General features: G+C 43.7%; 1 protein-coding gene across 1 annotated transcript in view; it reads right to left on the reverse strand.

The window, feature by feature from the left end:
• The window catches only part of LOC137341448 (dynein axonemal heavy chain 17-like), a 574,489-nt gene extending 571,646 nt beyond the window's left edge, over positions 1–2,843 (reverse strand). The window contains exon 1 of the mRNA XM_068004561.1: positions 2,475–2,843. Within this exon, the coding sequence (XP_067860662.1) occupies positions 2,475–2,843 (369 nt within the window). The remainder of the gene's footprint in view (positions 1–2,474) is intronic.
• Between the last annotated feature and the right edge of the window lie 22,708 nt (positions 2,844–25,551).

Here is a 25,551-nt window from a genome sequence, read left to right on the forward strand (position 1 = left end):
ACTTGTACTTAAATCATGGAAGGCAGCTTGATCATGCAAACTTCTACTCAGTGCTTTCACTTCCATCAATTGAGCCAAGCTTCAGTCTGCAAGAACGCAGTTAAGCTTGACCTCATCAAAGTACGTCACAAGATCATAAATTATTTATGGCTGAGGAAAGCCATTTGTCCCAATTTAGTTCATCCAACCAGAATGATGTTCAAATCCCCCTAGCGCAGCATCCAATTGGTTCTTAAACGAATCTAGGATTTTGGCTTCCAATGTTCTATCCATTAGTCCATTCCATATAGTGATCACTTTTTGTGGGAAGACCTTCCTGATATCAATCCGAAATTTTCTTTTTACTATTTTGAACATGTGGCCCCTTGTCCTAGTCTTGCAATTTAATTCACAGTGGTTTTCCAGATTTACCTTTTCTACACTGAACTATCTTGTATACACCTCTAAAAGATTACCTCTCAGATGCTCCCTTTAAAGGCTGAAAGGCCCAAGCTTCTCCAATCTTCCCTTATACCTCCGAGCTTTGAAACTAGGAATTATCCTTGTGACTTTTCTCTCCACATCTTACAATGCTTCGATGTCTTACTTGTGTCTCAGAGACCAGAACTGGTCACAGTATTCAAAGTGTGATCTGGAAAGAGCATTATGCAGTTTGATCATGACTTCCTCTGACTTGTATTTAACTGTTTTAGCTACACAGTTCAACATTCAATTGGTTTTGTTGATTTCTGCTCTGCATTGGTTGGACATGTTAAATGGCGAGTCTACTAAGAATCCTAAGGTCTCTTTTCAATACAAGGCAGGGGAAGTCACAATCAATCTGTATAATGCTCTTGACAGATCACAAGTCAAGGTTAGTCAAACAAGATCTAACCCTTCTGAATCCATGTTGAATGCTGTTAACTAGGTTATTACTATAATACAGATAATCTTTAAGTTTATTCCTGATAATCAATTCCATTATGTTACATGGGATTGAAGACCAATGGATCTGTAGTTGTGTGTCTGCTTTTTTACTTTTGTGAACAAGGGCACATTAGCCTGTTTCCAAATAACTGGCACGTCCACAGTGCCCCTACAAAGATTGTCACAGTCTCACAACTCTCTTGCCTAGTCTATCTTAGTCCTCTGGGATAAATACAGTTTATTCTTGAGTATTTATTGGTCTTCAGCTCTTTTAGCTTGCCTACATTTATATTCAAATCACTAATTTTGCCTAGATTTTCTCTATGTGGGGAGGGTATGTTACTCATGTGTTCCCTTGGAGGAATAAATCATTCAGAACATTTATTAACCTGTGCTCGTCCTTTGTTTTGAGCCCATTGCATCTTTTATGGTTCTCACCTCTGACTGTTGAAGTATTGAAAGAATTTCTTACTATTATATTTTATCTCTGCAGCTATGCTTTCTTCTAGATCTCTCCTTGCCCCTCTGAATACCATTTTAACATGTTTCTGTGTGTCCTATATTCATCCAAGTGAACTCATTTTCCTTTCTCCCTGCAGGATTAGTATAGACCATTTTTTCTCTTAATTTCACTTTTGATATGTTTATTAATCTAATTAGGGTCATCCTGGTTTAGTCTGAACTTGCTGGTTCTAGGTATGTATTTATCCTGCATGCTCAATATTTTGCTTTTAAATATATTCTCCTTGTCCCCTTATGAATTGTGGCTGAACAAACTTCCTTATCGATCTACTTAAGTTGTTACCCATTTTTTTGAAGTTCGCCCTTTTAAAGTTACATACCCAGCTCCAGATATGGTATTCCTGAATCCGAGGTCATGTTGAACAATTCTGTGGTCACTGTCCCAAAGATGCCACAAATTCTATTTTTTCTGTAAATTTTCTGTGTCATTTATGCATACCAGGTCAAGATTAGCACTGCTTCTTGTGGCTACCTTGATATGCATGGTCATGAAGCAGTCATACATTACATTTACCCACTCTGATTCTAAACCACTTGGGTTTTCCCAATTTATATTTGATTAATTGAAGTTGTCCATTAAAATAATATTTTTCTTCTCCTATACCCCTCCTATCTCTTCATAGAGCACACTGTTTTCCTTCTTATGCTGACTTGGTTGTCTGTAGCATTCCCCTAGTGTAGCTTTTTTTTTGCGCATTAGTGATGTCTAACCAGATTAGTTCATAATGTATAAGATATTATAATATACAGATAGATAAGGTAAACCCAGAATATTACTTTAAAGCTACCCAATTAAGTAGGGCTAGAAAATAGAAATAGAATTTAGTAGGCCGTAAATTAAAAAAATTATTCAACGGCCAATAAATATAACAAATATTTTGCTGGACAGAATAATACAGCCAAAAGCATTACAATTCTTCAAAATATAGTTGGTTTCTATGATGGCACAGGTTAAGGATACTTGTAGGATAAACTTCAATTATCTGAATGCCCTATTCTCATTTTCAATTTCTCTTATCAACTGGTTATTTTATCCGCTCACTCACCTCTTCAACCAATGTTAATAATTGTTCAACCGGTGAATTGCTTACATCGCCAATTAATAGTGCCTCTTTAATATTGTCAGCAGTGATACGCCCCATTTTCTTTTTCACAAAATAAATTCCCTTCGTTTTAAGTAAGGCAGGAAATCCCAAATTTGCAGTTAACTGTCCTGCACTGTTGATATAGATTACCAGAATCATTATATCTTCTGTACTGAAGAAGTCCACCACCAAGCGTTTGTTTTCTTCCGACCCAGAAAATTTTGCCCATTTTTCTTGTTTTACATTGAAAAACATCAAAGTTAAGCTCTGCAAAAAAGCCAATCGTGGGTCATCCTCTTGCTCGTGGGGTATTTCCTCCTCTTGTTCCATTTTCCACTTTTAAGCAGTTCTACCAAATCAAAAAAAGCTTTCTTGAAGTCAGAGTAGTTTTTATTTTCCTACATAAATGGAAAGAGTATAAAATAAATGTATTTATAATCTATTAAAAATGTTACGTCTGCATGCACTTCCTGTCTACAAAACCTTACTTGCCGTTATCACGTTTTTGTCACACTTCTGTGTCAACATTTTTCCCATTTTCTCTCTCCATATTTATAATGAACCTTCCTGTGTAAATTTATCACTGTAATTACATTTTCTCTCCAGTGGTGGCGGCACTGCCACATCTAAGTTTTGCATCTCCCAGCTCTTCAGACTGTACTGCAAAGAAACGTCTCTGCTTCCCAAATTGCAGTCAATGCTAGCATTTAACGCGAAGTAATTATATAAGATCAAAGTTTCAGATAAAAATAAGGACAGAATGTATGACTTTAAAATAAGTACTGAATTACATTTGCATGCTCTGGTGCATTTACTCACCCAGTTTCACCTGAAGACTACACTTGGTCTTGTATTCTCGTATGCAAAACTATGGGAGCTCTAATAGGTGCATAGGTGTCAGGCTCAGTGCCTTGGATAAGTGGTAGCACTCTCACCTGTGTCTGCTCATGGGTTCCACTCCATAGACTTGAGCAGGCTGACACTTCAGTGCAGTACTGAGGGAATGCTACTATTCAAGGTGCTGTCTTTCAGATGAAATGTTAAAACTCAAGGCCCCGGCTGTGCTCTCAGGTGGATAGAATCATAGAATCGTTACAGCACAGGAGGCCATTCGGCCCATCGAGCCCGTGCCAGCTCTTTGTAACAGCAATCCAGTTAGTCCCATTCCCCTGCTCTTTCCCTGTAGCCATGCTAATTTTTTCCCTTCAAATATTTATCCAATTCCCTTTTCAAAGCCACAATTGAATCTGCTTCCACCACTTTTTCAGGCAATGCATTCCAGATCATAACTACGCACTGCGTAAAAAGTTTTTCCTCATGTCGCCTTTGGTTCTTTTGCCAATCACCTTAAAGCTGTGTCCTCTGGTTCTCAACCCTTCTGCCAATGGGAACAGTTTCTCTTTATTTACTTTATCTAAACCCATCATGATTCTGAACACTTCTATCAAATCTCCTCTCAGCCTTCTGTGCTCTAAGGAGAACAACCCCAGCTTCTCCAGTCTATCCACGTAACTGAAATCCCTCATCCCTGTAACCATTCTAGTAAATCTTTTCTGCACCCTCTCTAAGGCCTTCACATCCTTCCTAAAGTGCGGTGCCCAGAATTGGATACAATACTTCAGCTGTGGCCAAACCAGTGTTTTTTAAAGGTTCAACATAACTTCCTTGCTTTTGCCTCTATGCCTCTATTTATAAAGCTCAGGATCCCATATGCTTTTAGAACCTAAGAACATAAGAAATAGGAGCAGGAGTAGGCCATCCGGCCCCTTGAGCCTGCTCCGCCATTCAACAAGATCATGGCTGATCTTCTACCTTTTTTAACTGCTTTCTCAACCTGCCCTGCCACCTTCAAAGATTTGTGCTCATATACCCCCAGGTCTTTCTGTTCCTGCACCCCCTTTAGAATTGTACCATTTAGTTTATATTGCTTCTCCTCATTCTTCCTACCAAAATGTATCACTTCAGATTTCTCTGCATTAAATTTCATCTGCCATGTGTCCGCCCGTTCCATCAGCCTGTAAATGTCCTCTTGAAGTCTATTACTATCCTCCTCACTGTTAACTACACTTCCAAGTTTTGTGTCATCTGCAAATTTTGAAATTGTACGCTGTATACTCAAGTCCAAATCATTAATATATATCAAAAAAGCAGTGGTCCTAGAACCGTCCCATGGTGAACACCACTGTATGCCTTCTTCCAGTCCGAAAAACAACCGTTCACCACTACTCTGTTTCCTATCACTTAGCCAATTTCATATCCATGCCACTGCCCCTTTTATTCCATGGGCTTCAATTTTGCTGACAAGCCTATTAAGTGGCAATTTATCAAACGCCTTTTGAAAGTCCATATACACAACATCAATTGCATTACCCTCATCAAAAAACTCAATCAAGTTAGTTAAACACAATTTGCCTTTAACAAATCCGTGCTGGCTTTCCTTTATTAATCCACATTTGTCCAAGTGATTATTATGTTTGTCCCGGATTATCGTTTCTAAAAGCTTCCCCATCACTAAGGTTAAACTGACTGGCCTGTAGGTGCCGGGTTTATCCTTACGCCCTTTTTTGAACAAGAGTGTGACATTTGCAATTCTCCAGTCCTCTGGCACCACCCCCGTATCTAAGGAGGATTGGAAGATTATGGCCAGCACCTCTGCAATTTCCACCCTTATTCCCCTCAGCATCCTATCCGGACCGAGTGACTTATCTACTTTAAGCATAGCCACCCTTTCTAATACCTCCTCTTTATCAATTTTCACCCCATCCAGTATCTCAACTACCTCCCCTTTTATTGTGACTTTGGCAGCATCTTCTTCCTTGGTAAAGACAGATGCAAAGTACTAATTTAGTACCTCGGCCATGCCCTATGCCTCCATGCGTAGATCTCCTTTTTGGTCCATAATCAGCCCCACCCCTCCTCTTACTACCCATTTATTATTTATATGGCTATAGAAGACTTTTGGATTCCCTTTTATGTTAGCCGCCAGTTTATTCTCATACTCTCCTTTGCCCCTCTTACTTCCTTTTCACTTCTCCTCTGTACTTTCTATATTCAGCCTGGTTCGCACTTGTGCTATCAACCTGACATCTGTCATACGCCCCCTTTTTCTGCTTCATCTTACTCTCTATATTTTTCGTCATCCAGGGAGCTCTGGCTTTGCATGCCCTACCTTTCCCCCTCGTGGGAATCTACCTAGACTATACCCGAACCATCTCTTCTTTAAAAACCTCCCATTGTTTGTTTACAGTTTTGCCTGCCAATCTTTGCTTCCAATTTACCTGGGCCAGATCCATTCTCAACCCACTGAAATTGGCCCTCCTCCAATTAAGTATTTTTGCTCCAGATTGCACCTTGTCCTTTTCCATAACTAATCTAAACCTTATGATACTATGATCACTGTTCCCTAAACGTTCCCCATTTACACTTGTTCCATTTAACCCAACTCATTCCCCTCATTTAGAACCAGATCCAGCAATGCCTCCTTCCTCGTTGGGCCGGAAACATGCTGATCAAGAAAGTTCTCCTGAACACACTTCAGAAATTCTTCCCCCTCTTTGCTCTTTACACTATTACTATCCCAGTCTACATTAGGATAGGTGAAGTCCCCCATTATCAATACTCTATAGTTCTTGCACCTCTCTGTAATTTCCCTGCAAATTTGCTCCTCCATATCCTTCCCACTAATTGGTGGCCTACAGAATACACCTAGTAGAGTAATGACGCCTCTATTGTTTAACTGTAACCAAACAGATTCTGTCTTTGACCTTTCAATGACATCCTCTCTCTCCAGCACTGCAATATTCTCCTTAATCAATACTGCCACCATCCCAAACCCCTTGTATCCAGGAATATTTAGTACCCAATCCTGCCATCCTGCTCTTTTTTGAGCCAGGTTTCCATTCTCGTCATTACTTCATATTCCCATGTGGCTATTTGCACCTGCAGCTCACCAACCTTGTTTACCATGCTTCATTCGTTTACACAAATGCACTCTAAAACTATCTTATACCTTCTCGTATTCTCTCTTAGTCTGATCCCACCTAAAACCGTACTATTTCTTACTCTAATGCTTTGTGCACCTTGTCTCTCCTTTCTAATGCTACATCCTGCTGCCCATCCCCCTGCCAATTAGATGTAAAAGATCCCATGGTACTATTGGAAGAGCAGGGGAGATTTTCTGGTGTCCTAGCCAACATTCATCCCTCAACCAATATCACTAAAGCAGATTATCTGGTCACTAATTTCAGCGCTGTTTCTGGGACCTTGCTGCACATAGACTAGTTGTTGTTTTCCTATAACAGTGATTACATTTCAAAATTAATTCATTAGATCTGAAGCGCTTTTGGGACAACCTGAGATTGTGAAAGGCTCTATTTAAATGCAAGTTCTTTCTTTCTTAAGTGTGTCCCATTGAAAAATCTTACGTAAACATTCTTATAGACTTTCTCGTGTTTAAATGTCCACACCCACCCATTACACTTACCTGTAGCCATTCCCTATGACACCTGTAGGTGGCACTCTAATAGGATTTCCCCATGCAGCTAAACTCCAGCACCTCCACTGCAGTACTGACAAGACTAGGAACTTGTCCTGAAGATGCCAAAGCCCAAGACCATCTCCCAGTGCTACTAAAGTGCAGGACTATCCTCAAAGCTATCAAAATGTTGGACTTCTCCCATGTGCAGCTAAACCCCCCTCTCTCTCCCCCCCCCCCAGTACTGCTAAATATGAAAGGCCCTGAAATTCCTGGGTTGGGGGAGGAATGTCACAATATGCACTTCCGCAGGGGCAGGAATTTGGGGTGGACGCAGATCTGTCAGGGTTGCGTCCCAAAACCACTTGTTGTAAATTCCATCAGTTTTCAGGGTGGGCTGCTGAAACACACAACCTCTGAATGACAGACATATATTAATCACGGAGTTAGGAAGGGATAACATCATTCATCTTCAATTCTGTCTTCCCATCCACCCTTCTGATTGTGCACCGTTATATAACAGATGCAGTTGCCTGCTCATCAAGATAGAAATACTTAAAAGGAATCTGCTGAAGGTGAGATTGCTTTTGCAAAGTTTGGGTCATTTTTTGGGATTGATAGCAGCTATTTGTAACATTTTTTTCAGTGTTGTACTCAGGAAGTCTTTAACTACATTCCCCAATACCCATGGTAAGATTTGTTAAAGATAATGAGGGAGCAACTTTCTGAAGGCTGCAAAATGGGCTTCCCAATGGGAATCCAACTTTATATACGTTGGAGGAAGAGGAACAGCAGGGTGCAGTAAGGGAAGACAAATTAATCAGGCAGCACCAAAGCAGAGCCAGATCAACACAGTGGTACACATTCAACAGGGTATATCGACCCAGATGCACTTTCCAAGATCACTCACCTCTCTCAGGAGGCTGCACTTCAATCATGACGTTTTGGAATAGCTCTGTTCAATGCTGCAGTCAGATTTGCAAGGCAGGCCTACAGCACTGAGCTCTGACTGTGACAGAAAAACTGGCCACAGCTCTCAACTTTTATGCAAGTGGCTCATGGAACCGCAAGGGACTTTCCAGATCAGCCAATTTGATGTACATTTCTGAATAACTCAAGTCATCAATGGCTTCTTCACCAGGGCAGGTCAGTTTATACATATTGTCAGATGACTGACAGAATTTTTTTTAACAGAATTGTCAGATTCCCCGAGGGAGTTGGGATTGATTGCACCCATGTATTTTTGCAGGTACCAAATGTTAACCCCCATATTTATATCGACTGCAAAAAGGGGAAGGGAAAGTCATGCTTGACCAACCTTATTGAATTCTTTGAAGAATTAACAGAAAGAGAAGACAAGAGAAATGTAGTAGATGTAATATATTTGGATTTTCAAAAGGCCTTCGATAAGGTACCACATTGTAGACTCATGACTAAGGTCAGAGCATGTGGAGTCAAGGGACATGTATCAGAATGGATAGCAAGCTGGCTACAAAATAGGAAGTGGGGGTTAAGGGTAGCTATTCAAACTGGAAAAAGGTGGGAAGTGGTGTTCCACAGGGATCAGTGCTGGGACCACTATTGTTCACAATTTACTTTGACGATTCGGACTCGGGAATCAGAAGTACAATTTCAAAATTTGCAGACATCATGAAATTGGGGGGTGTAGTTAATACAAAGGAAGAATGCGTCAAGATGCAAGAACACATTAATGAAATGGGTGTGTAATTGGCAAATGAATTTCAATATAGATAAGTGTGAGGTGATGCATTATGGTAGGAAGAATAAGGAGGCCATATATTGCTTGGATTAGAGTCTCAATAGATTAGAGGAGCAAAGGGATCTCGGGGTAGTTACACAGATCACTAAAAGTAGCAATGCAGGTTAATAAGGCCATAAAAATGACAAACCAAGCACTGGGGTTCATTTCTAGAGGGATAGAATTGAAAAACAGAGAAGTTATGTTAAACTTGTATAGAACCTGGTTAGACCACACTTGGGAGCACTCTGCACAGTTCTGGTCCCCGGAATTATAAAAAGGATATAGAGACATTGGAGAAGGTGCAAAAAAGATTCACAAGGATGATACCAGAACTGAGAGGATATACTTATCAGGAAAAGACTAAACAGGCTGGAGCTCTTTTCTCTGGAAAAGAGAAGGCTGAGGGGTGACCTGATAGAGGTCTTTAAGATAATGAAAGGATTTGATCGGGAAGACATAGAGAAAATGTTTCCATTTGTGCGGGAATCCAAAACTAGAGGTCATCAATATAAGATAGTCACTAATAAATCCAATAGGGAATTCAGGAGAAACTTCTTTACCCAAAGAGTGGTAAGAATGTGAAACGTGCTACAACAAGTAGTTGTGGCAAATGGGATAGATGCATTTAAGGGGAAGCTGGATAAACACACAAAGGAGAAAGGAATAAAAGGGTATGCAGATAGGGTTAGATGAAGTACGGAGGAAGTTCGTGTAGACCAGTTGGACAAGATGGTCTGTTCCTGTGCTGCAGACTCGATGTAACTCAATGTTTCCATTCCCTAAATGTGCACATCATTTACAATAATACACACAGCTTCCTACATGTGAATTCCCAATATGTTAATTCCCAATATGTGGAGAGCTGACATAATGCTTTTATACTTTTCCAGTAATAGGAACATATTGCAAGCAATCCACTTAAAAATGAACAACATAGGAACAGGAGTAGGCTGTTCAGCCCCTCAAGCCTGTTCCGCCATTCAATTAGATCATGGCTGATCTGTATCTTAACTCTATCTACTTGCCTTAGTTCCTAAACCGTTAATACCCTTGCCTAACAAAAATCTATCAATCTCAGTTTTGAAATTTTCAATTGACCTAGCCTCAACAACTTTTTTGGGGGAGAGAGTTCCAGATTTCCACTACCCTTTGTGTGAAGAAATGCTTTCTAACATCACCGCTGAACGGCCGAGCTCTAATTTTAAGGTTATGCCCCCACCAAAGGAAATAGCTTTTCTCTGTCTACCCTATCAAATCCTTTAATCATCTTAAACACTTCAATTAAACCTTCTATATTCAAGGGAATAAAGCCTAGTCTATGCAACCTGTCCTCATTATTTAACCCTTTATGACCGTTTTCATTCTGGTGAATCTGCACTACGCCTGCTCCATGACCAATATATACTTCCTGAGATGCGGTGCCCAAAACTGAATGTAGTACTCCAGATAGGTTCTAACCAGCGCTCTGTACAGCTGAAACATGACTTCCACCCCTTTGTATTCCAGCCCTCTTGACATAAAGGCCAACATTCCATTAGCCTTTTTAATTATATTTTGTACCTGTCCACTGGCTTTTGGCGATTTCTGTACTTGGACCCCTAAATCTCTCTGCTCATCCACAATTCCTAGCTTCTCGCCATTTAGAAAATACTCTGATCTATCTTTCTTAAGTCCAAAGTGGATGACCTCATGCTTTCCCACACTGAACTCCATCTGCCAGTTTTGCCCATTCACTTAATCTATCAAAGTCCCTTTGCGACTTATAAGAACATAAGAAATAGGAGCAGGAGTAGGCCAATCGGCCCCTAGAGCCTGCTCCGCCATTCAATAAGATCATGGCTGATCTGATCCTAACCTCAAATCTAAATTCATGTCCAATTTCCTGCCCGCTCCCCGTAACCACTAATTCCCTTTACTTCTAGGAAACTGTCTATTTCTGTTTTAAATTTATTTAATGATGTAGCTTCCACAGCTTCCTGGGGCAGCAAATTCCACAGACCTACCACCCTCTGAGTGAAGAAGTTTCTCCTCATCTCAGTTTTGAAAGAGCAGCCCCTTATTCTAAGATTATGCCCCCTAGTTCTAGTTTCACCCATCATTGGGAACATCCTTACCGCATCCACCCGATCAAGCCCCTTCACAATCTTATATGTTTCAATAAGATCGCCGCTCATTCTTCTGAACGCCAATGAGTAGAGTCCCAATCTACTCAACCTCTCCTCATATGTCCACCCCCTCATCCCCGGGATTAACCGAGTGAACCTTCTTTGTACTGCCTCGAGAGCAAGCATGTCTTTTCTTAAGTATGGACACCAAAACTGTATGCAGTATTCCAGGTGCGGTCTCACCAACACCTTGTATAACTGCAGCAATACCTCCCTGTTTTTATATTCTATCCCCCTAGCAATAAAAGCCAACATTCCGTTGGCCTTCTTGATCACCTGCTGCACCTGCAAACTAACTTTTTGATTTTCTTGCACTAGGACCCCCAGATCCCTTTGTACTGCAGTACTTTCCAGTTTCTCGCCATTAAGATAATAACTTGCTCTCCGATTTTTCCTGCCAAAGTGCATAACCTCACATTTTCCAATATTGTATTGCATCTGCCAAATCTCCGCCCACTCACCCAGCCTGTCTATATCCCCTTGTAGGTTTTTTATGTCCTCCTCACTCTCTACTTTCCCTCCCATCTTTGTATCATCTGCAAACTTTGATATGTTACACTCGGTCCCCTCCTCCAAATCGTTAATATAGATTGTAAAGAGTTGGGGACCCAGCACCGACCCCTGTGGAACACCACTGGCTACAGGTTGCTAGTCCGAGAATGAACCATTTATCCCAACTCTCTGCTTCCTGTTAGAAAACCAATCCTCCACCCATGCCAGAATATTACCCCCAATCCAGTGATTCTTTATCTTGAGCAATAATCTTTTATGTGGCACCTTGTCGAATGCCTTCTGGAAGTCCAAATACACTACGTCCACTGGTTCCCCTTTATCCACCCTATACATTATATCCTCAAAGAACTCAAGCAAATTTGTCAGACATGACTTCCCCTTTGTAAAGCCATGCTGACTTTGTCCTATTAAATTATGTTTATCCAAATGTTCTGCTACTGTCTCCTTAATAATAGACTCCAAAATTTTACCCACAACAGATGTTAAGCTAACTGGTCTATAATTTCCAGCCTTCTGCCTACTACCCTTTTTAAATAAGGGTGTTACATTGGCAGTTTTCCAATCTGCCAGGACCTTTGCCGAGTCCAGAGAATTTTGGAAAATTATTACCAAAGCATCCACAATCCCTACTGCCACTTCCCTCAAGACCCTAGGATGTAAGCCATCAGGTCCAGGGGATTTATCCGCCTTAAGTCCCATTAATTTACTGAGTACCAATTCCTTAGTGATTTTAATCGTATTTAGCTCCTCCCCCCCAGAGCCCCCTGTTTGTCCAGTGTTGGGATATTCTTAGTGTCCTCTACCGTAAAGACTGAAACAAAATATTTGTTCAGCATTTTTGCCATCTCCATGTTTCCCACCATTAATTTCCCGGTCTCATCCTCTAAAGGACCTACGTTTGCCTTAGCCACCCTTTTTCATTTTATATAACTGTAGAATCTCTTGCTATCTGTTTTTATATTTTTTGCTAATTTATTTTCATAATCTATCTTCCCTTTCTTAATCAATCCTTTCGTTACTTTTTGCTGTCTTTTGAAGACTTCCCAATCTTCTATCCTCCCACTAAGTTTGGCTACCTTATATGTCCTTGTTTTTAGTCGGATACTATCCTTAATTTCTTTACTTAGCCACGGATGGCTGTCATTTCTTTTACACCCTTTTTTCCTCAGTGGAATATATATTTTTTGAAAGTTGTAAAATAACTCCTTAAATGAACACCACTGCTCATGTACCGTCTTACCCTTTAATCTATTTTCCCAGTCCACTTTAATCAATTCCGCTCTCATACCATCATAGTCTCCTTTATTCAAGCTCAGTACGCTTGTTTGAGAACCAACCTTCTCACCCTCTAATTGGATATGGAATGTAACCATGTTATGGTCACTCATTCCAAGGGGATCCTTAACTAGGACATTATTAATTAATCCTGGCTCATTACACAGGACCAGGTCCAAGGTTGCTTGCCCCCTTGTTGGTTCAGTTACATACTGCTCAAGAAATCCATCCCTAATACACTCAATAAACTCTTCCTCAAGGCTACCCTGCCCAATTTGATTTGTCCAGTTAATATGATAGTTAAAATCCCCCATAATTATAGCTGTTCCCTTATTACATGCCCCGACTATTTCCTGATTAATACTTCTTCCAGCAGAGTTGCAACTATTAGGAGGCCTTTATACTAAGCCCACGAGTGTTTTTTGCCCCTTATTATTCCTTATCTCTACCCAAACTGTTTCATTATCCTGATCCTTTGTCCCAATATCTTTTCTCTGTATTACAGTGATTCCTTCCCTTATTAACATAGCCACCCCACCTCCCCTCCCTTCCTTACTGCCTGTCCTTCCTGATTGTTAAATACCCTGGCATATTTAATTCCCAGTTGTTGTCACCCTGCAGCCATGTTTCTGCAATGGCCACAAGATTATACCCATACGTCGTTATTTGTGCCGTTAACTCGTCCATTTTGTTACGAATGCTACGTGCATTCAGATAAAGAATTTTCAAATATGTTTTGTGACACTTAGTTCCTGCTTTTTCCTTTTTTAACACTTTACCTTTTACTCCATACCTTCTGTCCCTTCCTGATACGCTTTCCTCTGTCTCCCTGCTCAGGTTCCCAACCCCCTGCCACAGCTTTGATGCTGGGTTAATCGCCTTATGCCTTCTAGTTTTCATTTTATCTGTCGTACCTAAAGTGCCTAAAGTACACTTTCTTTCCGCTGCTCTATGCTTTTCCCTTTCACTTGTTCTTGAACAACTGTTTGTACTATTTGTATTGTAGATTTCCCCTGGGTCTTCCCCTCTCTTGCTGCTCTCAACTTTATTCCCTTCTGACTCCCCGCTCAGGTTCCCATCCCCCTGCCACTCTAGTTTAAACCTTCCCCAACAGCACTAGCAAACACCCCCGCGAGGACATTTGTCCCGGTCCTGCTCGGGTGTAACCTGTCACGCTTGTACAGGTCCCACCTTCCCCAGAACCGGTCCCAATGTCCCAGGAATCTAAATCCCTCCCTCCTACACCATCCCTGCAGCCACGCATTGATCCTGTCTATTCTCCTGTTCCTATACTCACTAGCACGTGGCACCGGTAGTAATCCTGAGATCACTACCTTTGAAGTCCTGCTTTTTAATTTATCTCCTAACTCCTTAAATTCACCTTGCAGGACCTCATCCCTTTTTTTACCTATGTCGTTGGTACCAATATGGACGACGACTACTGGCTGTTCACCCTCCCCCTCCAGACTTTCTACACTATTTACTGTGCCACCTAACTTTAACAGTGTCTCAACTTTATTTTAACTGCAGAGACAAGAGCTGCATTGCTGCTATGTGACAAGGGATACCTGCTGTACCCATGGCTCATGATGCCATTTTGTAGGATCACCAGTGCTGCAGAGGAATGCTACAATGAAGCACAAAGTAAGGCAAGGACAAGAATTGAGCAAGCCACTGGGACACTTAACGGAAAGTTCTGGTGCCTGGATGGATCTGGATGCCCTGCAATATGCACCAGACACCATCTCTCAAATTGTGATACGATGTTGCGTACTTCATAACTATGCTATCAGGAAAGAACTGATAATAGACGTCCCAGAGGAAACCACACAGGCTGATGATGTCACTACTGATGCTGATGACCAGGCCAATGAAGAATATAAAGCAAACTGCTCGTGCTACTGGAGAGCTGAGAGCCAAATTCATTCGAGACACCTTCACAGATGCCTAGAGTACTATTTGTTGGAAGTCTCTGCCCATCAAACAGCAGCTTCCTCTCACCAACCACTCTACGGTCTAAATGAAATCCTTGTTCCTCAGAGTGAGCCATCACATTATAATAATGAGTCTCGAAATCATTACAGATTCTGTTCTCCACATTCCTGCAGATAACCAAACACCAAGCACCCCTTACATCAGTAATTTCAGAGATTTCTTACAACTATTTACAAAAACATTTTGTGTTTTTTGCAATTTGCTTATTCCTTGTGACCATGCAAGCTATTCTCTGCCTTATTCTAACACTTCTTCCATATGCCACTGGAGGCCTTGAGATCTGAAATGTAGATGACTACTGCAAACTATTATGGCACTGTTCGTAGGGCCCCGTGTCCTGGGAAGAACATGGGAAAGGCTGATCCTTTGTCAGGGGCTCCTTGGCATCCTGGTCCTGCAAAATTGAACGGTTCTGTGGGGATCTGATAAGAAGCTCCTCTGTGCTACTACCATGTGAGAAAGCAGGCTTATCAGCATGTACACCAGCTACTCCACTGGTACTGGAAACAGAATTCAGGAGAACTAACCTCACAGAAGCAGAAAGATCTCTTAAATCCCTCCGACAATCAAACATCCTCTAGTCTCTCTAAGATGCCGCTCTGGATACTTTGCAATCCGCTTGACATAGGCCTCTCCAAACAATCCTCAAAAACCTGCAGTCTTTCATTCAATGTCTCCAAATTGAATTGACTGACTTGCCTGAATTTCTTATGCAGCAGGGAAAGGTTTGCAGATGTTCCTACAGCTGCCACTTTCTCCAAGATACAATGCAATGATGTGAAATCCACTCAGATAGTCATAACAGTGGACTCCACTACAATCCTAGCCATCTGCCTCACAGCTTCAGAGAGGCTGTGCAGAATCTCCATATGTGTTTGACGCTCTTGGAGCATCTTTTGTTTCATGGCAGAGCTCCCAAGATCATCATCCAAATGCTCTGTAGCCGGGGCTGACATTTCTCAAGCCTCCACACAGCTCCATCAGGCTCCTCTTCCACATTTGCATCCCCAGCTTCAATGTGCTTTGCACTATCTGAACACCCCCCCCCCCAACCACTTCCCACCAATTGCCTGTCTCTGTGCTGCTGAGTGCAAGGGAGACAGTATCTGAAGTGGGTGAGAGGGTGCCAGAGGAAAAGGAGACTGCAAACTTGTGGTCATATTCACCATCCTTCACTTCTAGTCCTGGTTTGCAGCCTCTAGAAAAAAAAAGTTGAGTTTGCGTGGTTCTGCATGAGCAGCATTCTATCCTTAACAGTTACTTTGTGAATTTCTTATGAAGAATCTGATAGTTGCTGAAGAAATTGAAGAAAACATTAATGGGCCGGAAATTGCTTCAAAAAGAAGGGTATGCTAAACAGCGCTCATCGTTGTTAGTGGCCAAATGAAAGAGCAAGTTCCGGCGTACGTACATATGCAGTCAAACGCGGAAATCCAGAACCAGCTCTTCCTGGTTCACCGACGATCTGACAGGTTCGCCTTAAAGAGATATCGCCGGCTGCAATCAACAGAATCAATGGACCAGCACCAACTTGCTCTTCTGCCCAGCTGAAAACTAACTAATGTCACCGTAACAGGTATGCTTAAATATACCTGGTCTAAACTAAGTTTCAACAGCACGGTAAGTCTTAATGGCTGCCAAACAACTAAAAATGGGGAGTCTCATTACTCCTTATTTTAATAGTTTCTGGTCATTAAAAATGTTTTTTTCAATTGTTTTTACTTTTTCCTTCTGTCTCTTTTGTTTAATTAGATTATTTCTTACCCTCTCTTTTTTCCACTGTCTATAACTGTTTTTGCAAATGATTTTATTGTTGTAGCTTTCACTTCCTAGCTTTTACATCGCAACTTGTATTTCAAGGTTTTGACTCTTCGCAGCTTTTCAAGTATGCTGCAAACTGATTGGTTGAGGGGAGGGATCGATCCTCTCGCTTCTTCCAGTTCCTAGCTTCGCTGAAGTTAATGCTGGGCTCTTCTCAGCTTCCTATCAGAGGAAGCTCTCACAGTAAAGACCGCGGGAAGTTAGTGGGTGAGTACAAATCTATGGAGCAGCAAGTGCCATTCGTTCAGCACTCAGAGCAATTTACTGCCATTATATAAGTAACGGTGTTCATGCTCATGAACTCACATATCCATCCCCAAATCCCAGACCAGATTTGGGTCCAATGATTGTCGGTACTTTCTTTTTGTGCTGACATAATGTTCGGATGACTGCAATTCCTCTCCCAGTGGTCAGGCATTTGCTAACATTAAGTGCTGTTTTCTCCTGTAGGCGGAATGCCTTGTGTTAATTGACTGAAGCAGTCTCCAGATCTGCAGTCAAAATCTATGAAATTCATGGAATGGACAGCAGTAATAGTAGGTGGAAGGGAACAAGGACCCAAGATGAGAGATTTCCATTTTCTAGCAGTGCATTACAGGATGTGAGCCAACTGTCATGGTTACAGGGGCTCTGGGGCCAGGAATAAGATGTCAAGTGACACCTCAAATGACAGTTTGAATATTAGGGCAGGAAATACTTATTGGGATCTCCACATTTCATTGCATTATCCTGTTATTCAGCTGACAATGCATTTACTTTTGCTGATCTTGAAAGGTCATTGAACTTCTTTGGACACTGGAAGGGGATCCTTAGGATTATGAAGGTGCCACTTCCTTCAAAAGGTCCAGGTTACTGCTTTTGATGACTTCTTCCCAACTATACCAACAATAGCATCCCTTCTAACTCTGATTTCTGACATAAGAAATTCAACATCAGCCTCAGAAAAATTCAAAACTTGCCTTTCTCCTCCTGAGGCTGCCATTGCATTCCTTTATATAACAGCATGCTTACCACTTAGATTGAATGCAGCCCTTTAAATTATAAGTTGTGTCCAATTATGAATTTCCTGCACCCTCCCTGGGTTACTTTGCCAGCTGTTGATGGGACTTATGTCCTTGTCCCACCCAGCTTTATGTTAAGTAGCTGACCCCACCATTTCTAACAGGGTCAGCGCACCTTGGATTTTGCTGGGCGAAGGTCCTCGTCCACCACGATTCAACTAGCGCATTGGGTACCCGGGAATTTAGGGGCCCAAATATCTATCATCGATTGGTACGTATGGCATACCATCGTGTTGTGCTTTCACAGCTTTAAAAATTGTACGGGATTTAAAAAAATTAAATATATTGATAAAAGAAAACAAAGAGACTACTGACAATGCAGCCGACCTGCATCAACAAGGACGTCACCATTACTGTTGAAACAGTTGCACTATTGACACTGCAAGATTTAGGGTTAGGGTTAGGGCTAGGGGTTAGGAGTTAAGGTGTTAGGGTTAGAACCGCTATTGACCGCAGTGTTGTCCCCAGGCGCGTCCAAAAAGAAAATATAAAAAAAGCAATAATTTACAGTGTTCACAGAATAAAAATACAATTTAGTTAAAAATTCAATTGATCCAGCCACTGTAAATCGATGCCCCTGATGTGATCCCTTGCATGGCATAAACACTCCATGGTATAAAACAACGCAGTTTCACATAACTGCTTTTAATACAAACCTTCAAATCACTTTCAAACGTCTCTTGCAACAATAACAAAAAAAAATCTATTCTGCGATTGTATAAATATGAATAAATTGGGAGAATAAACATACACTCCCGTATTTTCCTTACTCCAATTTAACGTTTATTCGGCGACGTTTTCAAAAACAACCGACTTCCAACTGTCATTTTAGCACATACCATCAGCAGCAGGGATGCCAATGCAACAGTCGTTAATCTCGGAGGTTTATAACGGTGATTCATAAACCATAGCTATATCCAATCTAATTTTTACATCTTATTATTCAACTAAACATTTCTGCAAGTTCTGTAAGATGACAGTAATTATATAATAATAATTCTGCTTTAATTCCCCCCCCCCCCACCCGCGCGGGTGAATGGAAAATGCTGATTTGCCAAGTGGTGCGCGTGAGGTCGTCAAGATAGCGCGTGCTTGTTGAGCATTAAGTTAAACGCCCATAACAGCACGTTTTGCTTTTGAAAAAAAATGCTTGTTCAATTTTTTTTTGGGGGGGAAGGGGGTAAATTGGTTTTGAAAAGAAACCAGAGAAATAAGGCCCAGTAAGATCAGTTCTTCCCACTGCAGCCAACGTGCAGTAGCAGGCACTGGAAATTTTTAAACAAAAGCAAAACAAATTACTTGTGGATGCTGGAAATCTGAAATTTCTTTTAAAAAGCAGAAAATGCTTGCGGTTTAAAAAAAAACTCAGCCGGTCAGGCAGCATCTGCGGAGAGAAAGAAACAAGACTTAACGATTCAGGTCGATCGCATCTCTGGCGCTCCATGTGTACTACGCCAGCCGCCGCAGAGACTTGTGTTTTCTCCCCCCACCCCAGCATATTTATGGAATTTTTACTTGGAGCTGGTGTACTTGGTCACACAGCCGTTGTCCCTTGCGACATGGCGCGTTTGGACAGCTCCCTTCCCCACCCCCGGGGCAGCAGCAGGTTGCACGGCGCTCTGGATCTCCTGGGAGCCGATTGTGCAGCGCTTCTTGTAATGGGGGCCAAGGCGGGGATGTCTCACCCGCCATGCACTTGTAAAATATTGTTTGCATAAGAGTTCACGATGCTCATGGCTTTGGAGGAGGTGTTGGGGTGAACCTGCTTCACCACTTGTAGATGTAGATCGAGTAACTCTCCTTCCTTGACTTTTTCCACTTCTTGCCGCCCTTTGCTGGCGCTTTATTGACGGCTTTCTTGGTGCCCTTCTTGAGAGCTGCTTTCTTCTCCTCAGGCATTTTACTTGCACCGCCTGTTGCGCAGTTATATTAAACTTCTGCATGGCATTGTTAGTGTGAAAGTGACTTTTCCCCATAACATTTCAAAACTACAACCACCCATTTTTTTAAGCTACAAGGTGTTATATGTGAATTTCCTGCAGTTGCGCTTGCTCAGAGGCTATCTTCAAATTACAACCAGATTCTCAGTGCGATGGCTGCGCTTTACAAAGGAGGCCATTGTCCGACTCTGCAACTTGCTCTGCAATGACTTAAAGCCCCAGACCGCTTGCAGTAGGGTCTTAACTGTAGAAATGAAGGTCACCATGGCCCTCAACTTTTATGGGTCTTCCAGGCATCCATGGGCAACCAGTTGCAGGATTAGTCAAGGGACAGTGAGGGCCTGCATTCGGCAGGTAACTAACATCCACCCTATGACAAAGGAGGAACAAGAGGAGGTAAAAGGGACAGGAATTAAATTCCTCCTACTCCCTCAAGGTACCCACTTGGCCCCGGCGCCTAGACGAGCCCTTTGGACAGCTGCTCCCCTGTGCTGTGCCCCAGTAAACTCAGAACCAGAAAGGTGGGGCGTAGTGGAATGGTACGGGCTGATAACTCGTGAATCTGTGCTGACTATCATGTGCTCCTGGACCAGGACTGCTTTGCCTGCATCCCAGGAGGGAGATCCTGAGCTGCCTCGTGCAGCTTGTCGTGTACAAGTAGCACCGTGCCTGCTGTTAGAAGGTCAGAGCTCGGGCTGGTGCAGCCGCCCGGAGAGGTGGTAGCTGCAGGCACTTAGACTGTACCTGCTGACCTTTCACTATGGTCTTGATTTGCAGCCCCAGTCATCAGCCTGATAGCCAGCATGATGGCAGCTGTCAGATCTCACAAGGTTTCACTAATAGACTGAAAACCATGATTCATCACACCCTCCAGGCTGTCACCCAACAAAAGCAGAAGCTTCCATCACGATGGACTGACCCGACTGCTCCCTTAACGTCCCCTGTCAGGGGATCTGCTGCGTGTCCCGTTGCAGCCTCTACCTGCTGCATTGGATCTTGTAGCTCTAACATGACGTTGATGCTCAGCATTACAGTAGACGGAGGCCGTACCCACAAGAAGCTCCATGTTATTTCTGATGGACCCCAGAGTCATCATGCCTCTCTGATGCTCCATGAGTAGGTGCCTCTTCAGGTGTGCAGCCATCAAGTCAAATTCCACTGACTGATCAGTCCATCATCGCATTTTAGCCAGTCTCTACGGAGAGGTGGCAGCATCTTCCACCTCCTCAGTCTCCCCATTCCCTGAAACTGGATTATGACACTGGAGAGTTCACCTGGCCTTGAGGCGCTTGCTCACCCCAGTGAAATGTGTTCAAACTGGCACCCGTTTGAGAAGAGCCGGGTAACTCTGACTATGCCTGGGGTGACCTAAAGGTTGGCGGGAGAGAAGGCATGGGTGGACTCCCAGGAAAGAAGGGAGGTGTGCGACTCTGGCTCGCTATCTTCCCTTCACCTGGCACCTCAATGGGGACAAGTTGCGCAACAAAGCCAGGGTCCTTGTTCTCCAGCTCTTCCATAGATTGCTTCCCCTTCCTCGCCGCTGCTCCCCCACCCTTCGCCCCTTCCCCTCCACAGTGACTGCTTACCAGCGCCTTGAATGACCTGTGAAAAGAAAAAAAGGAGGGTTGGAATGGTTGCCTTTGCCAGTGCAAAGATGCCACATGGGTGGATGAGTACAGGAAGGCTGCCCCCCGCTGTCCTGGAGCGATGAGAGATAGCAAGCAGATAGGTACTTACCTGGCTCTAAACTCTTCCCTCAACACCACTCCCACCGCCCCCCCCCTCAACTCAGCCTCCACCGTGGCGCAGTAGCCCAGGAGCTCCACTGCCTTCTCCTCATGGGGGATCAGAGCGGAGGTTTGGGAACCACCCCCCCACTTTGCTCTCTCCTGGACCTTGCCCGACATGGACAAAAACTGAGAAAAATTAGGCTTCCAGTCGTTTGAATGTGTGGAACTGAAAGTGCTACTGGTTTGCATCTTTCCGGGGGTTTTCGCTGCAAGGTCGCTTAACAGTTGTCTGCCTCAGAGACTTGAGTGTGGTTCCCACAGTGGGTGAGGAAGAAAGGGAGAGCATGGTGAGTGTTTCCTGCTTTGGTCAGGTCATTGATGATTTTCTTACTGCACTGCTCCACCATCCTGGGACGATGGATGTGGCACTCAGTGCCTCCGTCATCTCTATCCATGCCCTCCTCCTAACCACGCGTGAGGGCTGGGATGCGGGGGAACTGAGCTGTCGGTCCCGCCTTCCCTCTGTCTCGTCCAGGAGAGCCTGCAGGTACCCTCTGTGAAGTTGAAGGCCCCTCTTCCTAGCAGCCTTCTCCCGTGAATAAGTGATCTGTGAAAAGGGCAAGATTTGAGATAATGGAGACCCTACAGAGCAATTTAAATGAATTGATTAAAAATCTTTATGACTGTCTGGCTGCCTGCCACTTACCTTGCACTCCCCAGCCTCCCTCAGAAGGAATTTATCCTCCACTTTTATAATCCTCTATCCTAACACCTTATGTTCCAATTACGTTCAAACCACGCTGACCATTTAGGCTGATTTATGACACTTTTACATTCAGGTCTACGCTACTGAGATTGTTAGAAAATTTAAGCATAACTTGACATCAACAGAAAAGGCGTGGGAATGGGAGTAATTTCAGTTGAGCCCTCGTGGGAAATTTCAGGCCCATATCCAAATTCTCAGCGATTCTAATGTGGTGCAAGTAACTGGCATCTCATTTTCTACCATCAATCTCTAAGCATTCTTTCCCAGTCCCCAGATTACCCTGAACACCTAAGTCTTGCTGCATTATTATATGGCAATCTCTCCAGATTAAGGTTATCTGAGAGTGTATTCTTTCACTGGGTTCTTGGCAACAACAACAACAACTTGCATTTATATAGCACCTTTAATGTAGTAAAATTACAGTAACGTAGTGGTTATGTTATTAGACTAGTAATCTGGAGTCATGAGTTCAAATCCTGCCACGGCAGCTAGGGAATTTAAATTCAATTAATTAAATAAAATCTGGACTTAATAAAACTAGTATCAGTAATGGCAGCCATGAAACCACCGGATTGTTGTAAAAACCCATCTGGTTCACTAATGCCCTTTAGGGAAGGAAACCTGCCGTCCTTACCCGGTCTGGCCTATATGTGACTCCAGACCCACAGCAATGTGGTTGATTCATAATTGCCCTCTGAAATGGCCTAGCAAAGCCACTCAGTTTACAATCTTGCTAAACAAAGTCAGAATAAGAATAAAACCGGACGGACCACTAGGCACCGGACACGACAAAGGCAAACCAAGCCCAGTGAACCCTGCAAAGTCCTCCTCACTAACATCTGGGGACTTGTGCCAAAAGTGGGAGAGCTGTCCCACAGACCAGTCAAGCAACAGCCTGACATAATCATATCTTTCAGCCAACATCCCAGACTCTTCCATCACCATCCCTGGGTATGTCCTGTCCCACCGGCAGGACAGACCGACCAGAGGTGGCGGTACAGTGATATACAGTCAGGAGGGAGTGGCCCTGGGAGTCCTCAACATTGACTCCGGACCTCATGGCATCAGGTCAAACATGGGCAAGGAAACCTCCTGCTGATTACCACCGACCGTCCTCCCTCAGCTGATGAATCAGTCCTCCTCCATGTTGAGCACCACTTGGAGGAAGCACTGAGGAAAGCAAAGGCACACAATGTACTCTGGGTGGGGGACTTCAATGTCCAACACCAAGAGTGGCTCGGTAGCACCACTACCGACCGAGCTGGCCGAATGTTGAAGGACATAGCTGTGGCAGGTGGTGAGGGAAAAACCTACTTGACCTCGTCCTCAATAATCTACCTGTCGCAGAAGCATCTGCCCATGACAGTATTGATAGGAGTGACCACTGCACAGACCTCGTGGAGACGAAGTCCCGTCTTCGCACTGAGGACACCATCCAATGTGTTGTGTGGCACTATCACCGTGCTAAATGGGATAGATTCTGAACAGACCCAGCAGCTCAAAACTGGGCATCCATGAGGTGCTGTGGGCCATCAGCAGCAGCAGAATTGTATTCCAGCAAAATCTGTAACCTCATGGCCAGGCATATTCCTCACACTACCATTACCAACAAGCCAGGGGATCAAACCTGGTTCAATAAGGAGTGTAGAAGAGCATGCCAGGAGCAGCACCAGGCGCATCTAAAAATGAGGTGCCAACCTGGTGAAGCTACAACTCAGGACTACATGCATGCTAAACAATGGAAGCAACATGCTATAGACAGAGCTAAGCGATTCCACAACCAACGGATCAGATCAAAGCTCTGCAGTCCTGCCACATCCAGTCGTGAATGGTGGTGGACAATTAAACAACTAACGGGAGGAGGAGGCTCTGTAAACATCCCCATCCTCAATGATGGTGGAGTCCAGCACGTAAGTACAAAAGACAAGGCTGAAGGGTTTGCAACTATCTTCAGCCAGAAGTGCCGAGTGGATGATCCATCTCAGCTTCCTCCCGATATCCCCACCATCACAGAAGCCAGTCTTAAGCCAATTCGATTCATTCCACGTGATATCAAGGAACGGCTGATTGCACTGGATACAGCAAAGGCTATGGGCCGCGACAACATCCCGGCTGTAGTGCTGAAGACTTGTGCTCCAGAACTAGCCGCGCCTCTAGCCAAACTGTTCCAGTACAGCTACAACACTGGCATCTACCCGACAATATGGAAAATTGCCCAGTTATGTCCTGTCCACAAAAAGCAGGACAAATCCAACCCAGCCAATTACCGCCCCATCAGTCTACTCTCAATCATCAGCAAAGTGATGGAAGGTGCCGTCTACAGTGCTATCAAGTGGCACTTACTCACCAATAGCCTGCTCACCGATGCTCAGTTTGGGTTCCGCCAGGACCACTTGGCTCCAGACCTCATTACAGCCTTGGTCCAAACATGGACAAAAGAGCTGAATTCCAGAGGTGAGGTGAGGTGAGAGTGACTGCCCTTGACGTCAAGGCAGCATTTGACCGAGTGTGGCACCAAGGAGCCCTAGTAAAATTGAAGTCAATGGGAATCAGGGGAAAAACTCTCCAGTGGCTGGAGTCATACCTAGCAAAAAGGAAGATGGTAGTGGTTGTTGGAGGCCAATCATCTCAGTCCCAGGACATTGCTGCAGGAGTTCCTCAGGGCAGTGTCCTAGGCCCAACCATCTTCAGCTGCTTCATCAATGACCTTCTCTCCATCATAAGGTCAGAAATGGGGATGTTCGCTGATGATTGCACTGTGTTCAGTTCCATTCGCAACCCCTCAGAAAATGAAGCAGTCCGAGCCCGTATGCAGCAAGACCTGGACAACATCCAGGCTTGGGCCGATAAGTGGCAAGTAACATTCGCGCCAGACAAGTGCCAGGCAATGACCATCTCCAACAAGAGAGAGTCTAACCACCTTCCCTTGACATTCAACGGTATTACCATCGCCGAATCCCCCACCATCAATGTCCTGGGGGTCACCATTGACCAGAAACTTAACTGGACCAGCCATATAAATACTGTGGCTACAAGAGCAGGTCAGAGGCTGGGTATTCTGCGGCAAGTGACTCACCTCCTGACTCCCCAAAGCCTTTCCACCATCCACAAGGCACAAGTCAGGAGTGTGATGGAATATTCTCCACTTGCCTGGATGAGTGCATCTCCAACAACACTCAAGAAGCTCGACACCATCCAGGACAAAGCATCCCGCTTGATTGGCACCCCATCCACCACCCTAAACATTCACTCCCTTCACCACCGGCACACCGTGGCTGCAGTGTGTACCATCCACAGGATGCACTGCAGCAACTCGCCAAGGCTTCTTCGACAGCACCTCCCAAACCCGCGACCTTTACCACCTAAAAGGACAAGAGCAGCAGGCACATGGGAATAACACCACCTGCACGTTCCCCTCCAAGTCACACACCATCCCGACTTGGAAATATATCGCCGTTCCTTCATCGTCGCTGGGTCAAAATCCTGGAACTCCCTTCCTAATAGCACTGTGGGAGAACCTTCACCACACGGACTGC

Source organism: Heptranchias perlo, chromosome 23 (assembly GCF_035084215.1).
Source record: "Heptranchias perlo isolate sHepPer1 chromosome 23, sHepPer1.hap1, whole genome shotgun sequence".
Classification (NCBI taxonomy): domain Eukaryota; kingdom Metazoa; phylum Chordata; class Chondrichthyes; order Hexanchiformes; family Hexanchidae; genus Heptranchias; species Heptranchias perlo.